The sequence below is a fragment of the Sus scrofa genome, chromosome 18 (assembly GCF_000003025.6).
Source record: "Sus scrofa isolate TJ Tabasco breed Duroc chromosome 18, Sscrofa11.1, whole genome shotgun sequence".
NCBI lineage: Eukaryota > Metazoa > Chordata > Mammalia > Artiodactyla > Suidae > Sus > Sus scrofa.
In genome coordinates, this window is record NC_010460.4 from 8,319,303 (window position 1) to 8,333,835 (window position 14,533).

General features: G+C 42.1%; 1 protein-coding gene across 4 annotated transcripts in view; it reads right to left on the minus strand.

Moving 5' to 3' along the window:
• The window catches only part of AGK (acylglycerol kinase), a 105,300-nt gene that overhangs the window by 55,542 nt on the left and 35,225 nt on the right, over positions 1 to 14,533 (minus strand). For all 4 annotated transcript variants that reach the window (XM_021078451.1, NM_001143699.1, XM_021078452.1 and 1 more), the window contains 3 exon segments: positions 12,600 to 12,639; positions 8,447 to 8,526; positions 1,558 to 1,633 (listed from right to left, as the gene is read on the minus strand). In XM_021078451.1, the coding sequence (XP_020934110.1) occupies positions 1,558 to 1,633; positions 8,447 to 8,526; positions 12,600 to 12,639 (196 nt within the window).

Consider the following 14,533-nt stretch of genomic DNA (forward strand, 5'->3'; position numbering starts at 1 on the left):
CACACCCATAGCATATGGAACTTCCCGGGCTAGGGGTTGAATCAGCTACAGTTGCTGGCCTATGCCACAGCCACAGCAACACTGGATCCCAGCCACAGCTGCCACCTACACCACAGCTCACTGCAACACAGGATCCCCACCCCACCCACTGAACGAGGCCAGAGATTGAACCCGCAACATCATGGTTACTAGTTGGGTTTGTTTCCAATGCACCACGAACTTCCCCCAAAATTATTTCATCAAATACCAGTGTGACAATACAATATTGATTTCTCTGCTTTTGTCCGCTTTTTGTCTTCTTATGTAATAAGTGATTTCTGCTAAGTCAAGAAGGATATAGTATATACACAAAAACAAACTCAAAATAGATTAAAGACCTAGATAGAAGACCAGACACTATAAAACTCTTAGAGGAAAACATAGGCCAAACACTCTCTGACATAAACAACAGCAACACCTTCTCAGATCCACCTCTCAGAGTGTTGACAATAAAAACAAAAATAAACAAATGGGACCTAATCAAACTTCAAAGTTTCTGCACAGCAAAGGAAACCCTAAACAACACAAAAAGACAACCCACAGAATGGGAGAAAATCTTTGCAAGTCATTCAACTGACAAGGGATTCATCTCCAAAATTTATAAACATCTTCTGCAGCTCCATACCAAAGAAACAAACAACTCCATCAAAAAATAGGCAGAAGATCTAAACAGACAATTCTCCAAAGATGACGTACAGATGGCCAAAAAACACATGAAAAGATGTTCAACATCACTCATTATTAGAGAAATGCAAATCAAAACCACTGTGAGGTACCACCTTACACCAGCCAGAATGGCCAACATCCAAAAGTCTACAAATAATAAGCACTGGAAAGGGTGTGGAGAAAAAGGAACCCTAGTACACTGTTGGTGGGATTGTAAATTGGTGCAACCACTGTGGAAAACAGTATGGAGATTCCTCAGAAAACTAAAAATATAACTACCATTTGATCCGGCCATCCCACTCCTGGGCATCTATCCAGAGGGAACCATGACTCAAAAAGACACATGTACTCCAATGTTCATTGCAGCACTATTTGCAATAGCCAAGACATGGAAACGACCCAAATGTCCATCAACAGAGGAGCGGGTCAAGAAGATGTGGTACATATACACAATGGAGTATTACTCAGACATTAAAAGGAGCGAAATACCAGCATTTTTAGCAACATGGATGGACCTAGAAATTATCATGCTAAGTGAAGTCAGCCATACAATGAGACACCAATATCAAATGCTTTCACTGATAATGTGGAATCTGAAAAAAAGGACAGAATGAACCTCTTTGCAGAACAGATACTGACTCACAGACTTTGTAAAACTTATGGTTTCCAAAGAAGACAGTTTGGGGGGTAGGGGGATGTGTCGGGGGTGTGGGATGGAAATCCTGTAAAATTGGACTGTGATGATCATTGTACAACTATAAATGTAACAAATTCACTGGGTAATAAAAAAAGAGGAGTATATTATAAGGAGGGGTAGCTTGGATAAAATCAACATTCTAGAGCAGTTCTCACCTTAACAACAGTCACATCCATGCCAGATAAGTGTAAAATCGGGGCAGCATTTTTTTCAAATAGAGTCCTGGCTTTGCTGTAGACAGAGGGAAAAATACAAATATTTTAACACAAGTTGTCGAGAGGAAAAAGAAAAAGCCCAACCATATTCTCTAAAATAGGACAAGGATAGTGTTTTTCCTGTATTTGTTCTAGTGCAGGAGGAGGCTAAGGATGAGTCCCAAGTTTCTCTGGGTAGAAGCATGGGCTCTTTCACTGTGGGGCCTCCAGGAGTTTGTACTTTGTCTAGTACACAAGCTGTTGTTCACTGGGGATGCTTACAGTTCACAACCTACTTCCTCTAGAGGAAGACTGTGCTCTAGATATGGCTCCACTCAGGCAATGAGTTCTGATTCATTCAACAGGCCTTTACTGAGCATCTACTGTGGGCTAGACAGGTAGAGGAGCTGGGGAAGCACCACAAGCCAGACAAAAACACCTGTAGCCTAAGTATAATGTCATAAGTCTTCAGGGGACCTGTTTATACTCCAGTGGTGGACTGCGAATGTACTTACTCTTAACATTTTCCCTGGGGCCGGAGAGAACAGACCAAACCAAACAGAATATTGCTTAATTCTAACTCAGTGGGCAAAACCTTTGGAGGAGAGATACATCGTTTTTAACAATTTCAAATACTAAAGGTATCCCCATTTCTTGAGTTTTATCCCTGTAGTGAAATCCCAGGAGAAAGAGCGAAATTCTTTTCCATGAAGGCAGAATTTCTGCTGCCAAAGGAAAACGTTCAAAATTACCTAATCTGACAATGGGATAACTGACTGCTTGTCCAAACCTCCAAGTCATGCCTCTCTGTGCGTAGCCCTAGCACTTGATACATCTATCTTAGGAGCTTTCTTTTTTTTTTTTTTTTTTTTTTTGGTGTCTTTTTAGAGCTGCACCCATGGCATAAGGAGGTTCCCAGGCTAGGAGTCAAACTGGAACTGTAGATGTTGGCCTATGCCATAGCCACAGCAACGTCAGTTCCAAACTGCATCTGCAACCTACACCAAAGCTCATGGCAACTCGGAATCCTTAACCCACGATTGGGGCCAGGGATCAAACCTGCATCCTCATGGATGCTAGTCAGATTCGCTTCTGCTGAGCCACGACAGGAACTCCAGAACTTTCATGTTCTTATGATGATTAGTGATTTCCAAGACAGCTTTCGGTACTAGACCAGAAGACTTGCAAAAACATACACCAAACCTTATTAATCCTGGAGTCCCCTGGCCTCCAGGATCATGACTGGCACACCCAGAAGGTACTGAGTTAAGCACCTGATGAATTAATGTACAGATGAATGAATGAATAACCTGTCCCAAATGCAGACATGTAAATTCTGAGGAAAAGGAAGGGAGACGATTGTGATATAATAAAGAAAGAGTAAACAGCTCTTAGAAGAGTTTGCATGTTTTAAAAATATCACATACGTCACTCTGGTAGTGACTCTTGTCCAGTCCAGGTCAGGATTCAAAAACATAGCCCAGGGATCAAGGGATGCAAAAGCTGCAAAGAGACCCTGGGGCATGGTCTCAAAGTTGAATAAATGTTAAACCTACCCATCAGTTGATTTGTCTTTTACCCAAATATTTTCAACTATCACATCAGAAAAAAAAAAAAAAAAAGTGGAGTTTCCATCATGGCACAGTGGAAAGAAACCAACTGGGAACCATGAGGTTGCGGGGTTCAATCCCTGGCCTCGCTCCGTGGGTTAAGGATCTGGCGTTGCTGTGAGATGTGGTGTAGGTTGCAGATGTGCCTCAGATCCTGCGTTGCTGTGGCTGTGGTGTAGGCCGACAGCTGTAGTAGCTCCAATCAGACCCCTAGCCTGGGAACCTCCATATGCTGCAGGTGTGGCCCTAAAAAGAAAAAAAAAAAATGTACTTTCCAAACTATCAACACCAAACATCTAACTTTTACACCCACATTTACTCAGTCCTCTTTCAAAAAGATTATTATTTTAATCAGTGATGCATGCTTTGACTTTCTCAAGGATATTTTATTTTAGAAAGAGATGAAAAGGTAGCAAATGAGGAACATGTATAGTTATGCATGGACCAAATTCAACATTCTTCAAACTAAAAAGAAAAAACTACCCAAAGGCACAAAGAACACAAAACATTTATTATGAATTAAAATAAAAATTAAGAAGCTTGAGTAAATTTTCACAAGCACCAAAAGAATACCTGGAATCAAGGGCCTCTACCTGAGCACATGACCAGCAAATTAAACAAATATCCCCTCTCTTTTCTACTACTCTGAGTGCTTATTAGAATGAACACGAAACGCTAACTGGAAATTTCGCCTTTCCAGCTCACCACTTCTGGGACTTAACCCAACAATAAAAGGCTGAGTTAGTGATACTGCAAAACATTTCCCCTTGCAAGGTTGCTTTCATTACTAGGTTGATAAGAAAGGATCAGATGTAGAGTTCCCACTGTGGCACAGTGGGTAAAGAACTTGACTGCAGTGGCTCAGGTTGCTAAGGAAGCGTGGGTTCGATTCCCAGCCCAGCACTGCCGCAGCTGCAGCACAGGTAGCAGCTGAAGCTCAGATTCAATCCCTAGTCCTGGAACTTCCATAGGCCGAGGGGATGGCCGTAAAGATTTTTTAAAAAGAGAAAGGACAGAAAGGATCAGTTGGAAGCAGAGCAGATCTAGCTCTAAGAAGCAAAACTCTGGAAAGTCTCACTCTGCTATATTAATCATTTACAACACATCTATAAGCTCCTCTGAGTTAAAGAAATCAGATTTGCAAAACTACAATGAGGTGTCATCCCACTCCAGTCACTGAAAAGTCTGCATACAATAAATGCTGGAGAGGGGGTGGAGAAAAGGGAACCCTCCTACACTGTTGGTGGGAATGTAAACTGGTGCAGCCACTATGGCAAAGAGTGTGCAGGTTCCTTTAAAAAAAACTATAAATAGAGCTATCATATTATTCAGCAATCCCACTCTTGGGAGTATTATCTGGAAAAGAAGAAAACTCCAATTCAAAAAGAAACATGCACCCCAATGTTCACAGCAGCAGAGTTTACAATACCCTTCCAAGTCATGGAGGCAACCTAAATACCACCGACACATAAATGGATAAAGAAATTGTACCTATAACAATGGAATATTACTTGGCCATAAAAAAGAAGGAAATAATGCCATCTGTACCAACATGGATGGACATGGAGATTATCATACTAAAGGAAATAAGTCAGACAGAGAAAAACAAATATTATACACTATCACTCACATGTAGAAGGTAAAAAATAATACAAATGAATTTATTTACAAAACAGAAACAGACTCACAGACATAGAAAACAAACTTATGGTTACCAAAGGGGGAAGGGACAATTAAGAGTAGAGGATTAACAGATACAAATTATCATATATAAAACAGATAAAACAACAGGATTTATTTTATAGCACAGAGAACTATATGTAATATCTTGTAATAACCTATAACAGAAAAAGGCCTGGAAGAATGAAAAAAATATATATATAAAAATATATAACCGAATCACTTTGCTGTATACCTGCAACTAACACAATATTATAAATCAATTATACTTCAAGTTAAAAAAAAAGAAGATTTGAACAGTTGGGTATTTATTCACATCTTTATGTGAAGCCACAGGCATAGAAAAATCTCTAAAATGGAAGTAATGACATTTTTTTTCCTTCTAATGTTCCATGTAAAAGATTGAAAAACAAGTGTTACCAGTAAGAAATGTATTATTTATTATATAATTAAGGGTGAGATAGTGCCAGAGCTAAATAAAGGCTTTCTATACTTACAGCAATTTCCAGGTTCACACACACACACACAAAATAATTACTCCTTCATGTATTATTTATTAATGCTAAACGCAGTTCTCTTATTTCCTAAAGCTCTGATGTAGTTTTAAACCAGCACTACATAATGAAATAGCTACATAATAAATTATAAATAAAGTGTCAGGGCAGGGCCAAGACGACAAAAATAGTGCAATTCAACAGTGAAAGCTTAGAAAAAAAGAAAAAAAAAAGATGCTGGGGAGTTTCAGAATGGCTGCTTCCTAGAAGCACACAGGGATTCACCTTGTGAAAGGAGACCGTGACCAGTGACCGTAGAAAGAAAAACTTGCCTTCTTCGCGCTGGTAGATAAAGGCAGGTTCTTGTTGAAATGCAAATACATTTACATGTAAACATGTTTACAGAACCTAAAACTGCTCTAAAAAATAGTTTATTCGTTTTTTTAAAAAATGCAAATCTCTCTTAGAAGTAGGAACTCAAAATGACTGATTACAGCTTAAATTGCCAGCTATTTCATCAGAATGTGCACGTTACTAACTTACTAGGTCTCTAAAGGAACAGGACCTAGAACAGTGACATTAAGGCAGGTGGAAGGAGGGGTACGAGGATGGGAGAGCCCAGTGGAGAAGGGTTTAAACTGAGCCTCCAGGACAGTAATAAAGATAGCGGCAGCTTCTACGTCTTTTATTGAGTGCTAACTATGAAATAGAAAGAATGCCAAACACTTTACAGGCACAATCTCAGTTAATCCTAAAGGAGTAGAAGGTAATTTTTATAAGGTCTGTGCTATCACTCTTCCCATTTTACAGACAAGTAAACGGGAGGATTTAAGAAGTTAAGCCCCACTCACAGTATCACAGAGCAGAAAGGAGTACATAGGCCTGGTCCTTCAAACTCTGAAACCCACACTGTTTCCTGTTGGCTTCTGTCACAGGCCACCAGTGACGCCAGTTATCTTGGGTATTTTGATTGTGTCATGTTTGAACCCATTCCTTTGTTGGTATTTTTGTTTAGAGTTGGCTTTAGACAAGAATGATCATAGGCCTAACGATTGGCATGTTTATGGAGGTGGGAAGTGGCTCCAACAAAGGTGGGCAAAAAAGATTCAGTTAGGGACAGTATGGGGTCAGGTTAGACAATCTGCAGATAAATATCTTAAACTGCTGAAGTGAAAAGAAATAAGGCAGAGTTTCTGCTGTGGCACAATGGGATCGGCAGCACCTCTGCAAAGCCAGGAGGCAATCCTCAGCCCAACCTCTGCAAAAGCCAGGTTCATCCCCAGCCCAGCCCAGCGGGTTAAAGATCCAGCATTGCTTGCAGCGGAGAGGTGGGTTGAAACTGTGGCTTGGATCTGATCCCTAGCCCAGGAACTCTATAGGCCGCAGGGGAGCCAAAAAAGAAAATTTGAAACGTCATGACCAGTCCTCATAACTGTGAAGCCCCACCCACTACCTCCCCAGAAATGACTGGAGGAACTTATTTTAAAGCCCCTGTGTTTCTCTCCAGACAGTACTAATTTTACCCCAGAAGCTGCTCCCAACTATCCTTGTTGTTGTTGTTCTTATTGTCTTACTGTCATCTGACTTTGATCTTCTAAAATCCAATATAATAAACACTTATTAACTTTCTGATCCTCAATCAAGACAAAACGAATCCCACTTAAGGCATATGGAGGTTCCCAGGCTAGGGGTCCAATTGGAGCTACAGCTGCCGGCTTACGCCAGAGCAGCAGCAATTCGGGATCCGAGCCGTGTCTGCAACCTACACCACAGCTCATGGCAACACCAGATCCTTAACCCACTGAGCGAAGCCAGGGATTGAACCCGAAACCTCATAGTTCCTAGTCCGATTCATTTCCACTATGCCATGACAGGAACTCCAATTTAAAATTTTAAGTGATTTCTTCTAAAAGCCATCAAAAATCTTTTTATTTACCTTTCCAACTGAATAAGAGTTGCACCTAACCAGCAACGTAAAAAACTTTTTTCCACTTACAGTACTTTTTAAAAGTTAATGGACTTTATTTTTCTGGAGCAGTTTTTAGCTTCCCAGTAAAATGAGTGGACAACACAGAGTTCTCACATACTCCCCTGCTCCCTTCACACACTCACACACACACACACACAGCCTCCTTACTTTCAATATCAGGCATCAGTCTGGTACATTTGTTACAATAAATGAATGAATGCATGACTACTGGAGTTCCCATTGTGACGCAGTGGAAATGAGCCCAACTAGTATCCATGAGGATGTGGTTCAATCCCTGGCCTCACTTAGTGGGTTAAGGATCAAGCGTTGCTGTGAGCTGTGATACAGGTCACAGATGCAGAGTGGATCCCGCACTGCTGTGGTGTAGGCCGTAGGTGTAGCTCTGATTCACCCCTAGCCTGGGAGCTTCCACATGCACAGTTGTGGCCCAAAAAAGCAATAATAATGATGATGATGACGATGATGATAATAATAAATACATGACTATTCACTACGTTCCCAACTAGTCTTGACATCTTAATTCTTACAATTGACTCACAAGACCCCTCCAGGCCAGCCACACCAGGTTACAGACCACCCTGGGACACAGCAAGGGCCCTAAGTAGGCATCCTGTCTCTAGGCCCCTGCCCCTGTGGGCCATTTCCTCAGTGGTCTTCCCAATCAACCTCCAAGGCCAAGGTCAACATTCACTACGTGGAAACAATGCTTCTGACCGCACAAGGCGATAGTGCTCTCGGCCATCTCTGAACAACCTGTGACACCGAAGCCCGCATCATTACATCGCAGCCGCAGAAGTTGCTCCCAAGGGGGCTACCGCCAAGCAGATAAGACTGATTTGAGCGTGTTAATTCTGGAATAATTATTAAACATTACTGAGACAAGTTTGCTAAGCATCAGGTAGCTTTGCAGTGATATCTCAGTAACTGGGATTTCTACGTTACAACCGAAGCTTATTGCTACAAGAGTAGTGAACCCAGGTCTTCCAACCCCACGCAATCCAACCAGCTACCTGCTGGTCTGTGACTCTTTTCCCCTTAGAAAAACTGAATATGTAACAAATCACAAGCTGAACTACCCTTTGCAAGCAGCGGGGTTGAGAAAGACGGTTGCCTTCTTCACTTGTGCATTGGGAGGAATGAGTTGATTGCCAAACACCTAAAAGGGGAAAAAAATGAAAAAATTCAGTAAATGTCCCTTCATTCAGTCAGTGGGCACATATATTCTTTCATTCCAAAATAATTTATCTCCAGAAGACAGGGTGTTTACACTGGAGAAACAAACACTCTTTCATGGTTTTATACTGACACACCACCATAAGCAATAATAAAAGTACACCATTATTTAAAGAAAATAAGCTGAGTTTCATATTGTAATAAAGCACCCTGCTTCATTCAGAGCAATGGTAAGCAGCTTTGCTCTATAAGATATGGCTAGACTCTTTTTTTTTTTTTTTTTTTTTTTTGTCTTTTTGCCTTTTCTAGGGCTGCTCCCATGGCATGTGGAGGTTCCCAGGCTAGGGGTCGAATTGGAGCTGTAGCCGCTGGCCTACACCACAGCCACAGCAACACGGGACGAGCCGCGTCTGCAACCTACACCACAGTTCATGGCAATGCTGGGTCCTTAACCCACTGAGGAAGACCAGGGATCGAATCCGCAACTCATGGTTCATGATTCTTTAACCACTGAGCCACAACGGGAACTCCAGCTAAGTCTCTTATGACCAATGAGGACATAGTCTGTCAAAAGGGAAGTTTGTTTTTAGTTTTCAGAACATAATCTTTTTTTCTCCTTTAACCTATTACTAAAGCTTCTCCATGAAGAATCTTTGGGTTACCAATTAATCTTCATATCTTTATAGACATAAAAACCCAAACGTAATTTGCATCCTTCTTTACAACCTTGTATGATAACTAAATAGCCTCAACTGGAACAGGAAATGTAATTCATACGTACTAGGCACCTAGTACTTGCCACTTTCATATATTGTTCTTAGTTCTCAGAACCCAGGGAGGTATTAAATATTCCCATTTTACAGATGAGAAAGCCAAGATGCAGACTAAGTCAAAGTCAAAAAGAGTTACTAAATTACAAGCCTAGAATGCATAGCTAGCTAACTCCAAACCCACACTTCTGCTGCATCAGCTCTAAAGAGCAGGCGAAGGATGAGGCAGAGTTAAGAAGCACAGAGGACTAGGTGTGAAGAGTCAGAGTGGAACTAATGGCAGTCACTGCTGCTCCATCTGGATTGGAGAAGACGCTCAACAAAAAGAATAGGACAGGAAAGCCCCAGAGAGGGCAAAGTTCTGAGGGTTAGATGGTAGAGAGCAGGTCTGGGCCAAGGAAGCAGAATTCAAGCACGGAAGTACAAAGTAAAGATGGCAGCAAAATGAAAGGTATACCAAGATCTTTATTAAGTAACTGACTCCAACTTAATCACCTCCTGACAGCCCACTGGAGAACCTTTCTCACCATTGTCTATTTCCTGCTTTAAAAAAACAAACTTCAGAACCATCATGGCGGAGCAGAAATGAATCCAACTAGCATCCATGAGGATGCAGGTTCAATCCCTGGCTTCACTTAGTGGGTTAGGGATCTGGTGTTGCCTTGAGCTGTGGTGTAGGTCACAGATGTGGCTCGGATCCTGTGTTGCTGTGGCTGTGGCGCAGGCCAGCAGCTGTAGCTCTGATTCGAGCCCTAGCCTGGGAACTTCCATATGCCATGGATGCGACCCTAAAAAGCAAAAATAAATAAATACATAATAAATTACAAAATAAAATAAAAAAATAAACTTCTATTTCTACATACTTCAGGAAGACATACTATTTCTTTGCAAAAAGCTTCTGGCACATTATAATTTCTACTCTGTTTTCACTCTTACTGAGTGAGACCTTAACATTTTGCTGCCAAATCTCTAAATATTGTAATTTGTTCTTTTTCTATACATACTATTTCTGGAATTTGAACAGAAATGATTTAATTAACCTGCCAGATTCCAGATCTATGGTTCCAGATTATTCCTCCTGGTCCTGAAGTTTTAGTTGTTAGAATTCCTACCCACTTGCAACTCAGGTCTCAGGTTTTTCCGTAGGTTAAGGCATTTCTAAGAGATGACAACGAGGTGAATTTATGTGAGATTAAAAAAAATAAATTACATTCGTTCAAGAATTTAGACTGGGGAGTTCCCATCATGGCTCAGCGGTAATGAACCTGACTAGTATCCATGAGGACTCGGGTTCGATCCCTGGTGTCTCTCTGTGGGTTAAGAACCTGGTGTTGCCCTGAGCTGTGGTGTAGGTCACAGACATGGCTCGGATCCCACATTGCTGTGGCTGTGGTGTAGGCCAGCAGCTACATCTCTGATTCTACCCCTAGCCTGGGAACCTCCATATGCTGTGGGTGGGGCCCTAAGAAAGATAAAAAAAAATAAAAAAGAATTTAGACTGAGAAAGGAAGGATACACACAAGAAAAGTAACTAGAGGGAGGAAGCTATAAGGATGAATTCACTTCCTTTTTCCAGACAGGAAGGAGCTAAATGGGGTAAGTGGAGCATCAGAACAATGGGAAGAGGGGGAGTTCCCCGGTGGTTAAGACTCAGCACTTTCACCACTGCGGCCCAGGTTCAATCTCTGGTCTGGGAACTGAGATCCCACATCTGGCCCTTGCAAGTCTAGGCCAAAAAACAAACAACAAAAAAGAACAACAGTGGGAAGAGGTAAATAAATGCAAGGGAGGAAATAACTAAAGGAGCAGGGTCCTTGATAAAGTAACAGGAGATGGAACTCAGAGGTGGAGGCATTTATGTTGCACAACAAAGGGAGAACCTAGAAATTCCCGTCGTGGCGCAGCGGAAGGGAATCTGATTAGTAACCATGAGAGTTGTTTTTTTGTTTTTTGGGTTTTTTTTTTGTCTTTTTGCTTTTTTTAGGGCCGCTCTCGTGGCATATGGAGGTTCCCAGGCTAGGGGTCTAATTGGAGCCGTAGCCACGGGCCTACGCCAGAGCCACAGCAACGTGGGATCTGAGCCACGTCTGCGACCTACACCACAGCTCATGGCAACGCCGGGTCCCTAACCAGTAACCATGAGGTGTTGAGTTCTATCCCTGGCCTCGCTCAGTGGTTAAGGATCTGGCATTGCCATGAGCTGTGGTGTAGGTTGCAGACGCAACTCAGATCCTGCATTTCTGTGACGGAGGCCAGCAGCTGTAGTGCCTAAAAAAGCCAAAAAAAAAAAAAAAAAAACAAAAACGAAAGAAAGAAAGGGAGAACCCCATGACCACTCTCCCTGCAAGAGCAAGAGGGACGGGATTTTCCAGTTGCTAATGGACTACTTCCAATTTAATATTAAAGCGTTATTTCAATTGACTTCCAAAAAAACTTAGAGCCATACGAGATTTAAAAAAAAAAAAAGGAATCCATTTCTTAAAACACGGATTGAATACTGAGAATCACCAAAGAGGGGAATTTATTCATAGCATCTACTGTCATTGTCAGGCATGAAAACATTTCAGAAGCAAACATGGAGTTGGCTCCTCACCTCTCCTAGACACATCCTGCCTTTGTCAGTTTTTACTTCATGGGGGGTTTTTTGGTACTTACGACATCATGAGCTTAAATGACATACAACCAAAAGGCACCTCAGGCATGCAAATTCATCTGCAAGGTATAATGTACACATGCGGAGGGGAGGGAAGAACAAAGTTGTGGTCGTAAACTTGAAAGGATTTACAATTCATCTGGAACCAAACCGACCAGATAGATGAACATTTAAGTGCAAAGTCACGGGACTGGGATAACAATGCAGAGGGTACGAATCCGTTGCGTGAAAGAGACAGGCTTTAAAAATACGAACCAACAGTTTTAAGGAGATTGGACTTGAGAGCCAACACCTGTTCGGAACTGATATCTTTGGGGGTTTTTCGGATTAGGGCCACAGCAGAGGTGAACAAATTCCCAGGGCTCAGCTGGCCCAGCTCTGTGTTCTCAGGACCAGGCCAGACGTAAACCAGTCTGAGGGGGTGGGTATTAGAACTGCTCTGCACCAGATGGTCAACTTCCTCAAGTCCTGCTCAGAGTTGGCTCACAGCCTGACCCAGCCCCTGATAACGGGGGAGCAAACAGACAAACTGCACTGATGCAAGGTGCCGCATGAGCCCCCTGGAACAGGCTGAGTTTTCTGCACGGTGGAGATAAGACGGGTTTTTAATTGTTTCATGTTAAATGGCATTACCTGAGCTTCTTGACAGGCTGCTCTCCTTAGCAGGTTATCACTATCAAGGTAAACAAAAGAGAAGGAGCATTAGCTTGAATAAGCAGATTAAAATCCAAACAAATAACTGTCATTTTTAAAAATACGTATAACTTTTCCCTATAAAACACCCAAGTGATAGTTCCTTAAAGGCCTGTAACAAATCATGGGCACAGTTGAAAGATATTTCTCTGAATGAAATCCTGTGTTTCCACATTATGAGAGCAGAGTAATACCCCTTCCCTCTAAGATGTCAAGTGTCCGCATCCTAATCCCTAGGGCCTGAGGACGTTACCTTATATGGTGGCAAAGGGGATTTTCCAGATGTGATTAAGTTTAGGATGTAGAGATGGAGAGAGAATCCTGAATTAGGCAGGTAGGCCCAATCGAATCACAAGGGTCCTTCAAAGCAGAGAAACTTGGTGTTCTCTGGTGGCTCAGTGGGTTAAGGATCCAGCATTGTCACTGCTATAGTGCAGGTTCCATCCCTGGCCTTGTAACTTCTGCATCCCACAAGTACAGACCAAAAAAAAAGAAAAAAGAAAAAAATTGCAGAGAGGAGTTCCTGTCAAGGCACAATGGAAACGAGTCCAACTAGGAACCATGAGGTTGCCAGTTCAATCCCTGGCCTCGCTCAGTGGTTAAGGGTCTAGCATTGTTGGGAGCTGTGGTGTGGATCACAGACACGGCTCAGATCTGATGTTGCTGTGGCTCTTGTGTAGGGTGGCAGCTACAGCTCTGATGTGACCCCCTAACCTGGGAACCTCCATATGCCGTGAGTGTGGCCCTAAAAAGACAAAAGACAAAAAAAAAAAAAAAAAAAATTGGAGAGAAACTCCAGCAGCAAATATGACCATGGAAGGATAGTCAGAAAGATGCAACCTTGCTGGCTTTGGAGATGGAAGGAGGCCATAAGTCCAGGAGGGTGAGTACCCTCTAGAAACTGTTAAGCCAAGGACAGGGGTTCTCCCTAGAGCCTCCAGGAGCACTGTCCTTGCCAACACCTTGACTTTAGCCCAGTGAACCTGAGTTGGACCTCCAACCCAAAGAACTCCAGGGTAATACACTTGTGTTGTGTTAAACCATTAAGTCTGTGGCAATTTGCTAAGGCAGCAGTAGAAAACTAATGCACATAGCCTGCATTTTTCTTACCCAGTAGAAATTACTCAGGTCATTTGCCAGAAATAAATATGATGTGTAGTTGCTTCAGCTAGTGTTTTATCTAAATGTGTTATTTTTTTTTATATCACAGCCAGATACTCAATTATATCATAAATGGAAAATTTTGGCATGAAGCAAAATTTTGGCTTGCAAAAATGAAAATGTTCTATCGGAATATGTTCATCTATTTAGCATAAAGCTTTCTAAAATGTGTTCGTGTCACTTATCCCTTAAGAGCAATTTAAATGGCTCACTGCCTACTGGGTTCCAAAATCTTCTCCTTGTAAAAGTCAGTTCTTTTTTTTTTTTTTTTTGGTCTTTTTTTAGGGCTGCACCCACGGCATATGGAGGTTCCCAGGCTAGGGGTCAAATCGGAGCTGGGGCCACTAGCCTACACCACAGCCACAGCAAATGCCAGATCCAAGCCGTGTCTGCAACCTACACCACAGCTCACAGCAATGCTGGATCCTTAACCCACTGAGCAAGGCCGGGGATCGAACCTGCATCCTCATGATTACTAGTCAGATTCGTTTCCGCTAAGCCACGACGGCAAGGCCAAAAGTCAATTCTAATGCGTGTTGCTGGCTCTGCTCACATAGTAACTTCAACCTGGTTAACAACAGTTAAGAAAACTAATACCCAGAAAACATGACCAACAAACAATTTGCAGGAAAGAACTGAAAGAAGGAAAGGGTCATTTCACTTAAATTTTCTGTCTAGACTTTTAACATCAGTGACCTTGAATTTCGCATTTT